At 33.0% G+C, this 14,734-nt stretch overlaps 3 protein-coding genes and 1 long non-coding RNA gene across 4 annotated transcripts; 1 reads left to right on the forward strand and 3 right to left on the reverse strand.

The window, feature by feature from the left end:
* The first annotated feature begins 1,274 nt into the window (after positions 1-1,274).
* Positions 1,275-7,929, forward strand: LOC119609171 (magnetosome-associated protein MamJ-like). The gene is made up of 4 exons (XM_037963890.1): positions 1,275-1,307; positions 1,433-1,519; positions 4,408-5,241; positions 7,652-7,929. Exons 2-4 carry the CDS (start codon positions 1,444-1,446, stop codon positions 7,879-7,881), a joined length of 1,140 nt encoding a protein of 379 aa, XP_037819818.1. The 5' UTR covers positions 1,275-1,307; positions 1,433-1,443; the 3' UTR covers positions 7,882-7,929.
* Positions 7,883-9,066, reverse strand: LOC119609172 (prestalk protein-like). The gene is made up of 2 exons (XM_037963891.1): positions 8,136-9,066; positions 7,883-8,056 (listed from the first exon to the last, which is right to left on the reverse strand). Exons 1-2 carry the CDS (start codon positions 8,962-8,964, stop codon positions 7,914-7,916), a joined length of 972 nt encoding a protein of 323 aa, XP_037819819.1. The 5' UTR covers positions 8,965-9,066; the 3' UTR covers positions 7,883-7,913.
* Positions 9,067-11,356: 2,290 nt separating this feature from the next.
* On the reverse strand, positions 11,357-12,061 carry LOC119609156. The gene has a single exon (XM_037963874.1). The coding sequence runs from the start codon at positions 12,059-12,061 to the stop codon at positions 11,357-11,359; it is 705 nt and encodes a 234-aa protein (XP_037819802.1).
* A 113-nt stretch (positions 12,062-12,174) lies between these two features.
* LOC119609173 lies at positions 12,175-14,232 on the reverse strand. Its single transcript, XR_005231892.1, has 3 exons — positions 14,173-14,232; positions 13,971-14,085; positions 12,175-12,217 (listed from the first exon to the last, which is right to left on the reverse strand). It is a non-coding gene; the product is annotated as an uncharacterized LOC119609173 (long non-coding RNA).
* Between the last annotated feature and the right edge of the window lie 502 nt (positions 14,233-14,734).

The raw sequence follows: 14,734 nt of genomic DNA on the forward strand, positions 1-14,734 counted from the left end.
AGTCTAGTCTATAGTCTATTCTATAGTCTAGTCTATAGTCTAGTCTATAGTCTAGTCTATAGTCTAGTCTATAGTCTAGTCTATAGTCTAGTCTATAGTCTAGTCTATAGTCTAGTCTATAGTCTAGTCTATAGTCTAGTCTATAGTCTAGTCTATAGTCTAGTCTATAGTCTAGTCTATAGTCTAGTCTATAGTCTAGTCTATAGTCTAGTCTATAGTCTAGTCTATAGTCTAGTCTATAGTCTAGTCTATGTTATCTGCTATAGGCTAGTCCATAGTCTAATCTATATTCCATTTTATAGTCTAGTCTAAACACTTCTTCTAAACTAAAAACTCTTAATAAGTACACACCTAAATGCACAACATATCGGTCTGGGGACAGCAAAGTGACCACAATTGTATTGGTATCGTGTCATATTTAAATTTCTCATCATTAAATATTTAATAAACGGTTTATTAAAATGTATCCAGAGTCATTTGTGGGTGATATGTCAGGATATTTGTTTGTATTGACAGTGGGGTCGTCTAGAAGACTACAAATAATATTTGTATAAAAACAAATAAAGATTTTTTAAAATTATATATATATTCTGTAATAATTTATTGATTCGTTAATCATGTTTTTAAAGAAATGTTTAAGAACTTTCAGGATAGTGTTTATAAAACATGAAAATCTTTCTGTTTAAAACAATATCAAAATTATATATTTAAAAGGACTTTACGTGAAGTAATTTTATACTAATAGATAGAAATAGTTTTTTGTGCTGTTTTATGCAGATTTTAATTTCATAAATTATTTAAAATTTAAAATTCTATTAAATAATTGGGATTAAGTTTAACGTAATAATAACTAAAACTTAAACTGTACAGGATTCATGTCGTGTTATGATATTTGTTTCTAATACCTGTTACATCTCACTATAGTGATTCAACACGTGACTCACTGTAACAGTGACCACTTTGTATATGGATATATATATATGTATGTTTGTGTGAATGTATTGTGACAATGTCATGCAAAACAATCCATGTAGACATAGTTTTTATTTTAGTTTTTAATTTGTTTGTTTTTATTCTACATTTTTTCTTCTGTTTTTTTCTGTATGAAAAACAACAACATACAAAAATACTAAATAATGGTTATAATATAAAATTTTATAAAAAAACAAAAAAAGGTTTAACATTTTTAAAATATCGATTAGTTTTGGCTGGTCATACAAATATCTCTGTAGCTGGTGGATTGTTTTTAAAATATAACCCCAGTCATATTTTAAACCTTCAAGTGCATGGGACGAATATTTTGAAACGTAAACTTAAGAGATTCTTTTATGAAATTTAAATAAATTAAATTAAAAAGAATAATTTAAGTAAAATACTTATTATAAGTTTGTTTAAAAAAAAAGAAACATTTAAAGTGTTAATAAAATTTTAGATCAGAAAACTATGAACTGGTTGAAAAGTTTAATATTTTATTTATTTCTATTAATTCTTAAAGTTGGTGCTGAAATTTCAGAAAAAGGTATTTTTTATCTACAGTTCATTATAAATAAAAATTTAAAAAAACAAAACAATTGAATTAAGCTACATTTGCGAAAATATTGAAATGTAATCGATTCAACAGTTGGCTAATCCGCTTATAAGTATTAAGTAATTCTTAGGTATCTCCCATACTTATGTTAGTAAAGGGATTATTTGGAATTAGGTTTAAAAATATAAGACTAGACTATAGACTAGACTATAGACTAGACTATAGACTATACTATAGACTAGACAATAGACTAGACTATAGACTAGACTATAGACTAGACTATAGACTAGACTATAGACTAGACTATAGACTATACTATAGACTAGACAATAGACTAGACTATAGACTAGACTATAGACTAGACTATAGACTAGACTATAGACTAGACTATAGACTAGACTATAGACTAGACTGACTATAGACTAGACTATAGACTAGACTAGACTATAGACTAGACTATAGACTAGACTATAGAATAGACTAGACTATAGACTAGACTATAGAATAGACTAGACTATAGACTAGACTAGACTTTAGACTAGACTATAGACTAGACTATAGACTAGACTAGACTTTAGACTAGACTAGACTTTAGACTAGACTAGACTTTAGACTAGACTATAGACTAGACTATAGACTAGACTAGACTTTAGACTAGACTATAGACTAGACTATAGACTAGACTATAGACTAGACTATAGATAGACTAGATAGACTAGACTATAGACTAGACTATAGACTAGACTATAGACTAGACTATAGACTAGACTATAGACTAGACTATAGACTAGACTATAGACTAGACTATAGACTAGACTATAGACTAGACTATAGACTAGACTATAGACTAGACTATAGACTAGACTATAGACTAGACTATAGACTAGACTATAGACTAGACTAGACTATAAACTAGACTATAGACTAGACTATAGACTAGACTATAGACTAGACTATAGACTAGACTATAGACTACTAAACTATAGACTAGACTATAGACTAGACTATAGACTAGACTATAGACTAGACTATAGACTAGACTATAGACTAGACTATAGACTAGACTATAGACTAGACTATAGACTAGACTATAGACTAGACTATAGACTAGACTATAGACTAGACTATAGACTAGACTATAGACTAGACTATAGACTAGACTATAGACTAGACTATAGACTAGACTATAGACTAGACTATAGACTAGACTATAGACTAGACTATAGACTAGACTATAGACTAGACTATAGACTAGACTATAGACTAGACTATAGACTAGACTATAGACTAGACTATAGACTAGACTATAGACTAGACTATAGACTAGACTATAGACTAGACTATAGACTAGACTATAGACTAGACTATAGACTAGACTATAGACTAGACTATAGACTAGACTATAGACTAGACTATAGACTAGACTATAGACTAGACTATAGACTAGACTATAGACTAGACTATAGACTAGACTATAGACTAGACTATAGACTAGACTATAGACTAGACTATAGACTAGACTATAGACTAGACTATAGACTAGACTATAGACTAGACTATAGACTAGACTATAGACTAGACTATAGACTAGACTATAGACTAGACTATAGACTAGACTATAGACTAGACTATAGACTAGACTATAGACTAGACTATAGACTAGACTATAGACTAGACTATAGACTAGACTATAGACTAGACTATAGACTAGACTATAGACTAGACTATAGACTAGACTATAGACTAGACTATAGACTAGACTATAGACTAGACTATAGACTAGACTATAGACTAGACTATAGACTAGACTATAGACTAGACTATAGACTAGACTATAGACTAGACTATAGACTAGACTATAGACTAGACTATAGACTAGACTATAGACTAGACTATAGACTAGACTATAGACTAGACTATAGACTAGACTATAGACTAGACTAGATAGACATAGACTAGACTTAATAGACTAGGCTATAGGACTAGACTATAGACATAGATATAGACGACTATAGACTTAGAGTATAGACAAGACTATAAAGTTATATAGACTAGACTATACATATCTTCTTCTAATATTTATGTTTAAAACAATTTCATCTTACTTTTTATACCCTTCACCTTCGTGAAATGGTTGTATAGAGTTTGTTGTTCTGTTCATAATTTTAAAGAAAAATTTTGTGACCTCATAAGTTACAAATATAGTTTGTAAACTCGTTATAGGTATCGAAGTCGGCTTATGCGATGTCCGTCTGTACGTCTACGCAATTCCCTATCTTATTTACGTTTGTTTTAAATGTCTGTCTATCCTGGTGTATGTTGAAATCAGTTTTCAGAAGACCCCAGAACCGAATTTTCAATAATTCAATCAGACATGTTTCAGGAGTGAGCGCTATTTATTTACGAATGAAGCAGTGTATTGTTATTGTCTAGAAACATGAAATTATGTGTGTAGAGCCCGTGGTAAGTGAAAGCCTATAAAAGGGAACTTTTTGGTGATTTATCGTTCTTCAGAAGCTTCTTTTTTAATTTTCTATAAAAATGAACCTAGAAACTTATAAAAGGGTACTTCTAGGTACTTTTTCGTTCATCAAAAGGTACTTTTTGAATTTTCTATAATACTGAACCTAGAAACAAGAAATTAAGTATGTAGAGCCTGGAGTAAGTGAGAACCTATAAAAAGGGTACTTTTAGGTACTTTGTCGTTCATCAAAATAAGCATGAAGAGCCCAAAGTAAATGAGAACCTGTAAAAGGTGACTTTTTGGTACTTTTTCGTTCTTGAAAATAAAATACGTACTGACTGTTGTTTAACACACTATGGTGAAGGGTATATAAGATTCGGTACGGCCGAATATAGAACTCTTGTTCAAATTACAGATGATTCACAAGAAATTCTAACAGTGCCTTCAACATCACTTCCCATTGTACTACAACTATCTAAATCTTTACCGGTGGGTAATGAACTCACGCAACCGACAGTGGATAAAAATAATAACGACATTAAAGAACATACAAATTATCAGAGTATTTCGAATGATATAGAGGTATTTAATGATAAATTGGGGCCACGTTTAGAAAACCAAGATGAGGAAGCTGAGGCCGAAGCTCAAGAAGGCACAGGAGAAGAATCTGAAGTAGGAGCTGAGCCTGAAGCTGAACCAGAAGCCGAGCCTGTAGCTGAACCAGAACCAGAAGCTGAACCTCAAGCTGATGAAACAGAACCCGAAGCTGAGCCAGAACCTGAGCCTGCAGCGGAGCCAGTTGAAGAGACTGAAGCGGAAACAGTTCCAGAACCAGAAGGCGAACCTGAAGAGCCAAAAGAAGAAGAAACTCCACCCGAACCTGCAGCAGGGGACGCTCCGGAATCAGCAGATGAACCTGAACCGGAACCCCAACCTGAAACAGAACCAGAAGAAGTAGCAGCTGCAGATCCTACCGAAACTGTTGATGCAGCTAACGAAGACTCTGAAATGCCTAACGATGAACCAGCCAAAGAGGAGGAAGATCAAAAAGATATAGAAAATGCATCGCCCGCAACACATGCTGAAGATGCTGCAACTAAAGATGTTAAGGATCATCAAGTTTCCTGTTTTATTTGCACTAGTGTTGAGGATTTAAAATGTAATATGAAAGCAACACGTCAAGCTTCATGTCCGAAAGTTAGCGATGGTGATTCAGGAAAGCATAATGGTTGTTATACGCTATATAAAGGTAAGCCAAAAAAGAATTAAAGGTCTGGACTATAGTCAAGGATATTGCATAGACTTTAGTCCAGACTATAGTCCAAACTATAAACTAGACTATACTTGACTATATATTGGATTGTAGTCCAGACTATAGACTGGTCTATAGTCCAGTCTAGTCCCGACTATAGTCTAGACTATAGAATAGACAATAATCCAGACTATGTGTTGGACTATAGACTGGACTATATCCCAGACTATAGGCTAGACTATAGTCTGGGATATAGTCCATAGACTTTAGACTATAGCCCACACTTTCGATTAGTCTATAGTCTGTAGATTAGACGTTAGCTCATATATTGGATTGTAGTCCAGACTATAGTCCAGTCTAGTCCCGACTATAGTCTAGACTATAGACTAGACAATATTCCAGACTATGTTTTGGACTATATACTACACTATAGCCAAGACTATAGGCTAGATTATAGTCCTGACTATAGATTAACCTATAAGAAAGACTTTAGACTAGACTATAGCCCAGCCTTTCGATTGGTCTATAGACTATAGATTAGACGTTAGCTCAGCCTATATATTGGATTGTAGTCCAGACTATAGACTATAGTCGAGTCTAGTCCCGACTATAGTCTGTAGTCTAGACTATAGTCCAGACTATAGACTTGACTATAGTCCAGACTATAGACTTGACTATAGTCCAGACTATAGACTTGACTATAGTCCAGACTATAGACTTGACTATAGTCCAGACTATAGACTTGACTATAGTCCAGACTATAGACTTGACTATAGTCCAGACTATAGACTTGACTATAGTCCAGACTATAGACTTGACTATAGTCCAGACTATAGACTTGACTATAGTCCAGACTATAGACTTGACTATAGTCCAGACTATAGACTTGACTATAGTCCAGACTATAGACTTGACTATAGTCCAGACTATAGACTTGACTATAGTCCAGACTATAGACTTGACTATAGTCCAGACTATAGTCCAGACTATAGACTAGACTATAGTCCAGACTATAGTCTAGACTATAGACTAGACTATAGTCTAGACTATAGACTAGACTATAGTCCAGACTATAGACTAGACTATAGTCCAGACTATAGACTAGACTATAGTCCTGACTATAGACTAGACCATAGTATAGTACAGACTATAGACTAGACTAGACTATAGTACAGAATATAGACTAGACTATAGACTAGACTATAGTACAGACTATAGACTAGACTATAGTCCAGACTATAGACTAGACTATAGTCCAGACTATAGACTAGACCATAGTATAGTACAGACTATAGACTAGACTAGACTATAGTACAGAATATAGACTAGACTATAGACTAGACTATAGTACAGACTATAGTCCAGACTATAGACTAGACTATAGTCCAGACTATAGACTAGTCTATAGTCCAGACTATAGACTAGACTATAGTCCAGACTATAGTCTAGACTATAGTCCAGACTATAGTCTAGACTATAGTCCAGACTATAGTCCAGACTATAGACTAGACTATAGTCCAGACTATAGACTAGACTATAGTCCGGACTATAGACTAGACTATAGTCCAGACTATAGACTAGACTATAGCCCAGACTATAGTCCAAACTATAGACTAGACTATAGTCCAAACTATAGTCTAGACTATAGACTAGACTATAGTCCAGACTATAACTAGACTATAGTCCAGACTATAACTAGACTATAGTCCAGACTATAGACTAGACTATAGTCCAGACTATAGTCCAGACTATAGACTAGACTATAGTCCAGACTATAGTCTAGACTATAGACTAGACTATAGACTAGACTATAGTCCAGACTATAGTCCAGACTATAGACTAGACTATAGTCCAGACTATAGTCCAGACTATAGACTAGACTATAGTCCAGACTATAGTCTAGACTATAGACTAGACTATAGTCCAGACTATAGACTAGACTATAGACTAGACTATAGTCCAGACTATAGACTAGACTATAGACTAGACTATAGTACAGACTATAGACTAGACTATAGACTAGACTATAGTACAGACTATAGACTAGACTATAGTCCAGACTATAGACTAGACTATAGTCCGGACTATAGACTAGACAATAATCCTGACTATGTTTTGGACTATTGACTAGACTATAGCCCAAACTATAGTCCTGACTATAGATTAACCTATAAGACAGACTTTAGACTAGAGCCCAGCCTTTCGATTAGGCCGGACTATAAACCATTTTATAGTCTAGACCATTGTTCAGACTGTAGATTAGTCTATATACCAGGCTATTGATTAGAATATAGTTTAAACTATGGACTAGAATATAAAGTTAACTAAAGACTAGATTATAGTCCAGACCATAGATTCGACTACACTCCAGACTGTAGTAGTAATATGATAAAATTTCTTTTTGCAGCTGACACAAATATAACCATGCGTGGCTGTGTGGACGAATTGGCCGAAGAGGGTCTTAAATATTGTCTAGCAAATGAGAAATTATGCAATTTATGCTATGAAAATAATTGCAATAATAAAATGGCACCCAGCGATGCTAATATGCTACAGTTTAAATTGTCTACAATGCTGTTCTTAAATATTTTTTCCATAATTATAATTAAGAGATTAACAAATTTGTCATTAATATAATTGTGGCGAACAGATAAAATAATAAATTTTATTTAGTGGGGAAAAGCATCTGATGATTTCGCCGTATTACAGTCCTTTTTATAGCAAGCGTTACACTGTTTAAGTTCTACATTTTTACAGATTCCTTGATTTTGTGTACTGGCATCGACTATACAACCACGAATAGCATCACCGTCTGTTAAACGTAGAGAGAGGGAGAGAACAATAAATTAATATAAACCGATTAATAAGGAAAACAATAATTCCATACTTACGCCAAATGCCATGAAAACAACCTTCTTTGGGTGAACTAGGGCTAACACGACAATGTTTTCCCTTAAAGGTATTTGCCTCATCCCAACACTTGAAATTCTCATCACTGCGACATACGATACAAGTGAAATCTAATGTTTCCTTCTCACTATTGCAACCATCGCGATTGTTGCATTTCGAGCAGGTATCACTATCGATATCTTGGCATAAGTCAAGAGTTAGGTCCAAATTATCATGAAGGCAACCACGTTTAATGGTATTACCATTGATTTGGGTATAACAATATTCGGGAAAATTGTAACGAATTTGTCTCTTACATTTCTCAAACACTTTACTAGTTTGTTTATCAAAACATTCGCTAGTTATATCATCACTTGTGCACTGATGACACTTAAGCACTTGATCATATATATACTTTAAATTATTACAGTTATTGTTGGAACAAAACACACAACCTTCAGCAGCGTCCAAACATTCATTATCCCTAGTATCGGACTTGCATCCACGCGTCATGTCGATCTCACTCTTAGCCACGGTATAGCATTGATCGTTCTCTTCGTAATTCGCACAGACTTTGTAAACTATATTATTTGCTGTAACATCTTCGCAGCTGCTACCAGTACATTGGTAGCAAGTGATTCGACCCTTGGGGAATATTCCAGTATTGCAGTTAACGCTATCACATGTTTCACACGTTTTGGAATTGGAACATTGTTGGATATCACTCTTAGAGGCGCAACCTCTTACTACCAATTTGTTAACGACTTTTTTGAAACATCTACTAACGCCCTCGACGCAGATATGATTGTATTTCTGATCGTTAATATTCATATCGGTTTGTGAGCACTTTTCGTCGGTTGCATCACATCGTTTGCAAATAAGTTGATTATTTTTTCTCTCGGCTGCGATAATGCAATTATTATCGGCTGTACATGTTTTGCTTCATCGTCTGTTTTGCAACCTCTTGTAATGTTGCCACTAGTGTCTAGGAGAAACAAACAATTTTTAGATTTAACAGTCGATTTAAGTAACTAATTATGCCTATAGGGAGGACATATTATTTTTAGATTTGAAAATTGTTATTAAATATTTATAGACTATAGTGAGGACTGTAGACTAGAATACAGTCCAGACTATAAACTAGACTATTCTTCTCTATAGACTAAACTATTCTAGTGTATAGTCCGGACTATAGTCTAGTCTATAGTAAAGTCTATAGTCTAGTCTATTATCTATAGTCAGTTCTAGTTCAGTCCTAGTTCACTTCTAGTTCAGTTCTAGTTCAGTTCTAGTTCAGTTCTAGTTAGTTCAGTTCTAGTTCAGTTCTAGTTCAGTTCTAGTTCAGTTCTAGTTCAGTTCTAGTTCAGTTCTAGTTCTTCTAGGTCAGTTCTAGGTCAGTTCTAGTTCAGTTGCTAGTTCAGTTCTAGTTCAGTTTCTAGGTTCAGTTCTAGTTCAGTTCTAGTTCAGTTCTAGTTCAGTTCTAGTTCAGTTCTAGTTCAGTTCTAGTTCAGTTCTAGTTCAGTTCTAGTTCAGTTCTAGTTCAGTTCTAGTTCAGTTCTAGTTCAGTTCTAGTTCAGTTCTAGTTCAGTTCTAGTTCAGTTCTAGTTCAGTTCTAGTTCAGTGTCTAGTTCAGTTCAGTTCTAGTTCAGTTCTAGTTCAGTTCTAGTTCAGTTCTAGTTCAGTTCTAGTTCAGTTTCAGTTCTAGTTCAGTTCTAGTTCAGTTCTAGTCAGTTCTAGTTCTAAGTTCAGTTCTAGTTCAGTTCTAGTTCAGTTCTAGTTCAGTTCTAGTTCAGTTCTAGTTCAGTCTAGTTCAGTTCTAGTTCAGTTCTAGTTCAGTTCTAGTTCATTCTAGTTCAGTTCTAGTTCGTTCTAGTTCAGTTCTAGTTCAGTTCTAGTTCAGTTCTAGTTCAGTTCTAGTTCAGTTCTAGTTCAGTTCTAGTTCAGTCTGTTCAGGTCTAGTTCAGTTCTAGTTCAGTTCTAGTTCAGTTCTAGTTCAGTTCTAGTTCAGTTCTAGTTCAGTTCTAGTTTCAGTTCTAGTTCAGTTCTAGTTCAGTTCTAGTTCAGTTCTAGTTCAGTTCTAGTTCAGTTCTAGTTCAGTTCTAGTTCAGTTCTAGTCAGTTCTAGTTCAGTTCTAGTTCTAGTTCAGTTCTAGTTCTAGGTCTAGTTCAGTTCTAGTTCAGTTCTAGTTTAGTTCTAATTCAGTTTTAGTTCAGTTCTAATTCAGTTCTAGATTCAATATTATAGAGAAATCAAAGTGTACCTTGTGAAGAACGAAAAAGTACCAAAAAGTTCGGACTCTACTAGTTTAATTTTATGTTTATAGGTTCAATATTATAGAAAACTCAAAAAGTACCAGTTAAAGAACGAAAAAGTACCAAAATGTCCAATTTATATATACTTTGGGCTCCACATACTTAATATTATGTTATCAAGTTTTTGACCACAAAACTAATACTAACCAATTTGTGTAAAGCATTTGGTTTGGTCTTTATTGGGACAGACTTTAGCATCTTCCCAAAGAGTTGTACTACAAGTATCTTCACTGCCACCACATTGTATACATTTAATTCCTGAAAAAAATATACATATATAGGAAAACTGATTTGTTATACATATTTATATAAAAATACGTACTTCATCCGTATATATTTCAAGGTCATTTTATAGTAGAGTATATTTTCCTCAAAAAAAAATTTCTCGAAATTGTACTTCTACTAAATAAAACTTACCAGCTACAGTTGTTAACGCTAACTGTATTAAAACTATTACAATTAAACAAATATATTTTGTATATTTTCCACTTGAAAATATCATGGTTTTTCATTCCCGTTTTTAGGAGGAAACTATGGAACTATTTTTTATTTTACCGCTTAAAATAACGTTGTTCACGTCTTTAGTTTTATAGGTGACTGATTGATATTTGTTTTGTATTGATTTAACCGTAAAGAAGTTATTTCGTGTATCACAAAGCATTTTTATAGTTATTGAAAATATCAGTCTATTTACCCTCGATTACCCAAATAAAACTTCATAAAGACTTGTACTTACACAAAAACGTATTTTTTAATGATCACTATATACCGTCTGTATTACTTTTCTTATTGTAATAATGACTTTTATATATGTACATATTTTTAAACTGGACTATAATCCAGGCTATATACTAAACTATAGTCCAGAATATAGTTTAGACTATAGATTGTTTTTTTTAATATTTGTTTTTTTAATCTAATATTTGTTGCCTATTATTACAACCATCGCCATTATTGCATTTCGTGCAGGTATCACTATCAGCATCTTTGCATATGTCAACTGTTAGGTCCAAATTATCATGAAGACAACCACGTTTAATGGTATTACCATTGATTTGGGTATAACAATATTCGGGAAAAGTATAACGAATTTGTCTCTTACATTTCTCAAACACTTTACTAGTTTGTTTATCAAAACATTTATTAGTAGGAACATCACTGGTGCACTGATGACACTTGAGTACTTGATCATATATATACTTTAAATTATTACAGTTATTGTTGGAGCAAAAGACACAACCTTCAGCAGCGTCTAAACATTCATTATCCCTAGTATCGGACTTGCAACCACGTGTCATGTCGTTTTCGTTCTTCGCTTTCATATAGCATTGATCATTTTCTTCGTAATTCGCACAGACTTTGTCAACTATATTATTTGCGGTAATATCTTCGCAGCTGCTACCAGTACATTGGTAGCAAGTGATGCGACCCTTGGGGAATACTCCAGTATTGCAGTTAATGCTGTCACATGTTTCACAGGTTTTAGAATCGGTACATTGTTGGATATCATTCTCAGTGGCACAATCTCTAACGACAAGTTTGTTAACGACTTTCTTAATACATCTTCTAACGCCTTCGACGCAGATGTGATTGTATTCCAGATCGTTAATATTCATGTCGGTTTGAGAGCACTTTTCATCGGTTTGCAATACATTTTTTGCATATAAGTTGATTATTTTTTCTCTCGCCTGTGATAATACAATTATTATCAGCTGTACATGCTTTGGCTTCAGCGTCTGTTTTGCAGCCTCTTGTAATGATGCCACTGGTGTCTAGGAGTAATATAGAAATTTTAAATAAATGGATTTAACAATTACATTTTAATTTTAGATTTGAGCAGACTCTTGACTAGACTTTGACACAGACTAGTCTAAACTATAGACTATATAATAGTTTAGGACTATAGACGAGACTATTTCCCGGACTTAAGACTAGACTATAATTCTGACTGAAAACTTTAACATAATTTACACTAAGACTATTGTCCAGACTATAGATTTTAGTCCAGATTATAGACTAGACAATAGTCGTGACTAAAGACTTCAAGACTATACACTATATAATATACCCGGCAGTTCTAGACTATATTCTGGACTAAATTGAAAACTTTAGTACAGATCTTTATTTAGTCTATAGTCCAGTATCTAGTGTGGACTATATTAAAGTCTTTAATCTTGACTATATCCTATAGTTCAGAATACATCCTATATACTAGATTATAGTGCTGACTATAGACTATAATCCTGACTAAAGACTTTAATATAATCTAGTCTAGACTAAACAATATTCCAGAATATAGATTAGACTGTAGTCCAAACAAAATACTTCAATATAGTTCGGATTATAGACTACACTATCGCCCAGATTATAGAGTAGTCCATTGCCAAAACAATAGTCTAGATAATAGAGATACAGACTATAAACTAGACAATAGTCCTGACTATAGTAGTGACTAATGACTCCATTATTATATTCTATACAATATATAGTACAGTTCATAAGTACAGATCTTTATTTAGTCTATAGTCCAGTATCTAGTGTGGACTATATTAAAGTCTTTAATCTGGACTATATCCTATAGTTCAGAATACATCCTATATACTAGATTATAGTGCTGACTATAGACTATAATCCTGCCTAAAGACTTTAATATAATCTAGTCTAGACTAAACAATATTCCAGAATATAGGCTAGACTGTAGTCCAAACAAAATACTTCAATATAGTTCGGATTATAGACTACACTATCGCCCAGATTATAGAGTAGTCTATTGCCAAAACAATAGTCTAGATAATAGAGTAGACTACAGACTATAAACTAGACAATAGTCCTGACTATAGTAGTGACTAATGACTCCAATATTATATTTTATACAATATATAGTACAGTTCATAAGTACAGATCTTTATTTAGTCTATAGTCTAGTCTCTAGTGTGGACTATATTAAAGTCTTTAATCTTGACTATATCCTATAGTTCAGAATACATCCTATATACTAGATTATAGTGCTGACTATAGACTATAATCCTGACTAAAGACTTTAATATAATCTAGTCTAGACTAAACAATATTCCAGAATATAGATTAGACTGTAGTCCAAACAAAATACTTCAATATAGTTCGGATTATAGACTACACTATCGCCCAGATTATAGAGTAGTCTATTGCCAAAACAATAGTCTAGATAATAGAGATACAGACTATAAACTAGACAATAGTCCTGACTATAGTAGTGACTAATGACTCCATTATTATATTCTATACAATATTCTATACAATATACAGTTCATAAGAAAGACTAGTCTAGTATATAGACTAGTCTATAGTTCACACAATAGACGTTGCTATAGTTCAGGCTATAGAACTAGACATTAGACAATAGACGCTATTATAATCCATGCTATAGATTATAGTTTCAAAATATAATCCAGACTGTGGACTACACCACAGACTAGAACCTAAATACCTGTTTAGTCTTTATGAAAAATTACTTTTCTAAACAGGATTTTAAACACAAACTCATACTTGCCAATTTGTGTAAAGCATTTGGTTTGATCTTTATTGGGACATACTTTAGCATCTTCCCAAAGAGTTGTACTACAAGTCTCTTCACTGTCTCCACACTGTATACATTTAATACCTAAAGAAGAAAAAAGATAATTATCTCTCGATAATTAGGTATTTCAAGGCGCTTCACCAACTTTTAAGTCCTATGAATAAAACTTACCAGCTACAGTTGTTAACGCCAACTGCTCCAAAACTATTACAATTAAACAAATATATTTTGAATATTTCCATATGAAAGCAACATGGTTTTTTTCCTTCCCATTTCTAGAGTTTTAAAATTTTAATTCTGTTTATTTTACTGCTTAAAACAACGTTGTTAACACTTTCAGTTTTTATTGGTGACTGATAGCATTTAGCACAAACCATTTTTGATTATTATCGAAACAAATTTCAATCTGTACGAAAACAGCTGAATCCTTTATTTTGACTAATTAGTAGTAATAATTAGTCAAGATAAACTTTATAATGATTTTTACTTAAGCAACAACTTACTTTACATTACTTTTGAAAATACCAAATTCGCATTATGGGTCGGATTTTATTTTGCACCTAAAATAAAACTACTTCCAAAGTACCCATTTGTAATGACTAAAGTAAGTATTTCTTTGTAAGTGTGCTTGGTGCTAAAATAATGACTAGAAATCTTATTGGCATATCAACTCAATGTAAGTTTAAGCTGGGTTACAGCTGCAAAGTTTATTATGTTAAATTTTAATTGGATA

This window comes from Lucilia sericata, unplaced genomic scaffold, assembly GCF_015586225.1.
Source record: "Lucilia sericata isolate MDLA Ls3-8-SP2 unplaced genomic scaffold, ASM1558622v1 Contig000946F_arrow, whole genome shotgun sequence".
NCBI lineage: Eukaryota > Metazoa > Arthropoda > Insecta > Diptera > Calliphoridae > Lucilia > Lucilia sericata.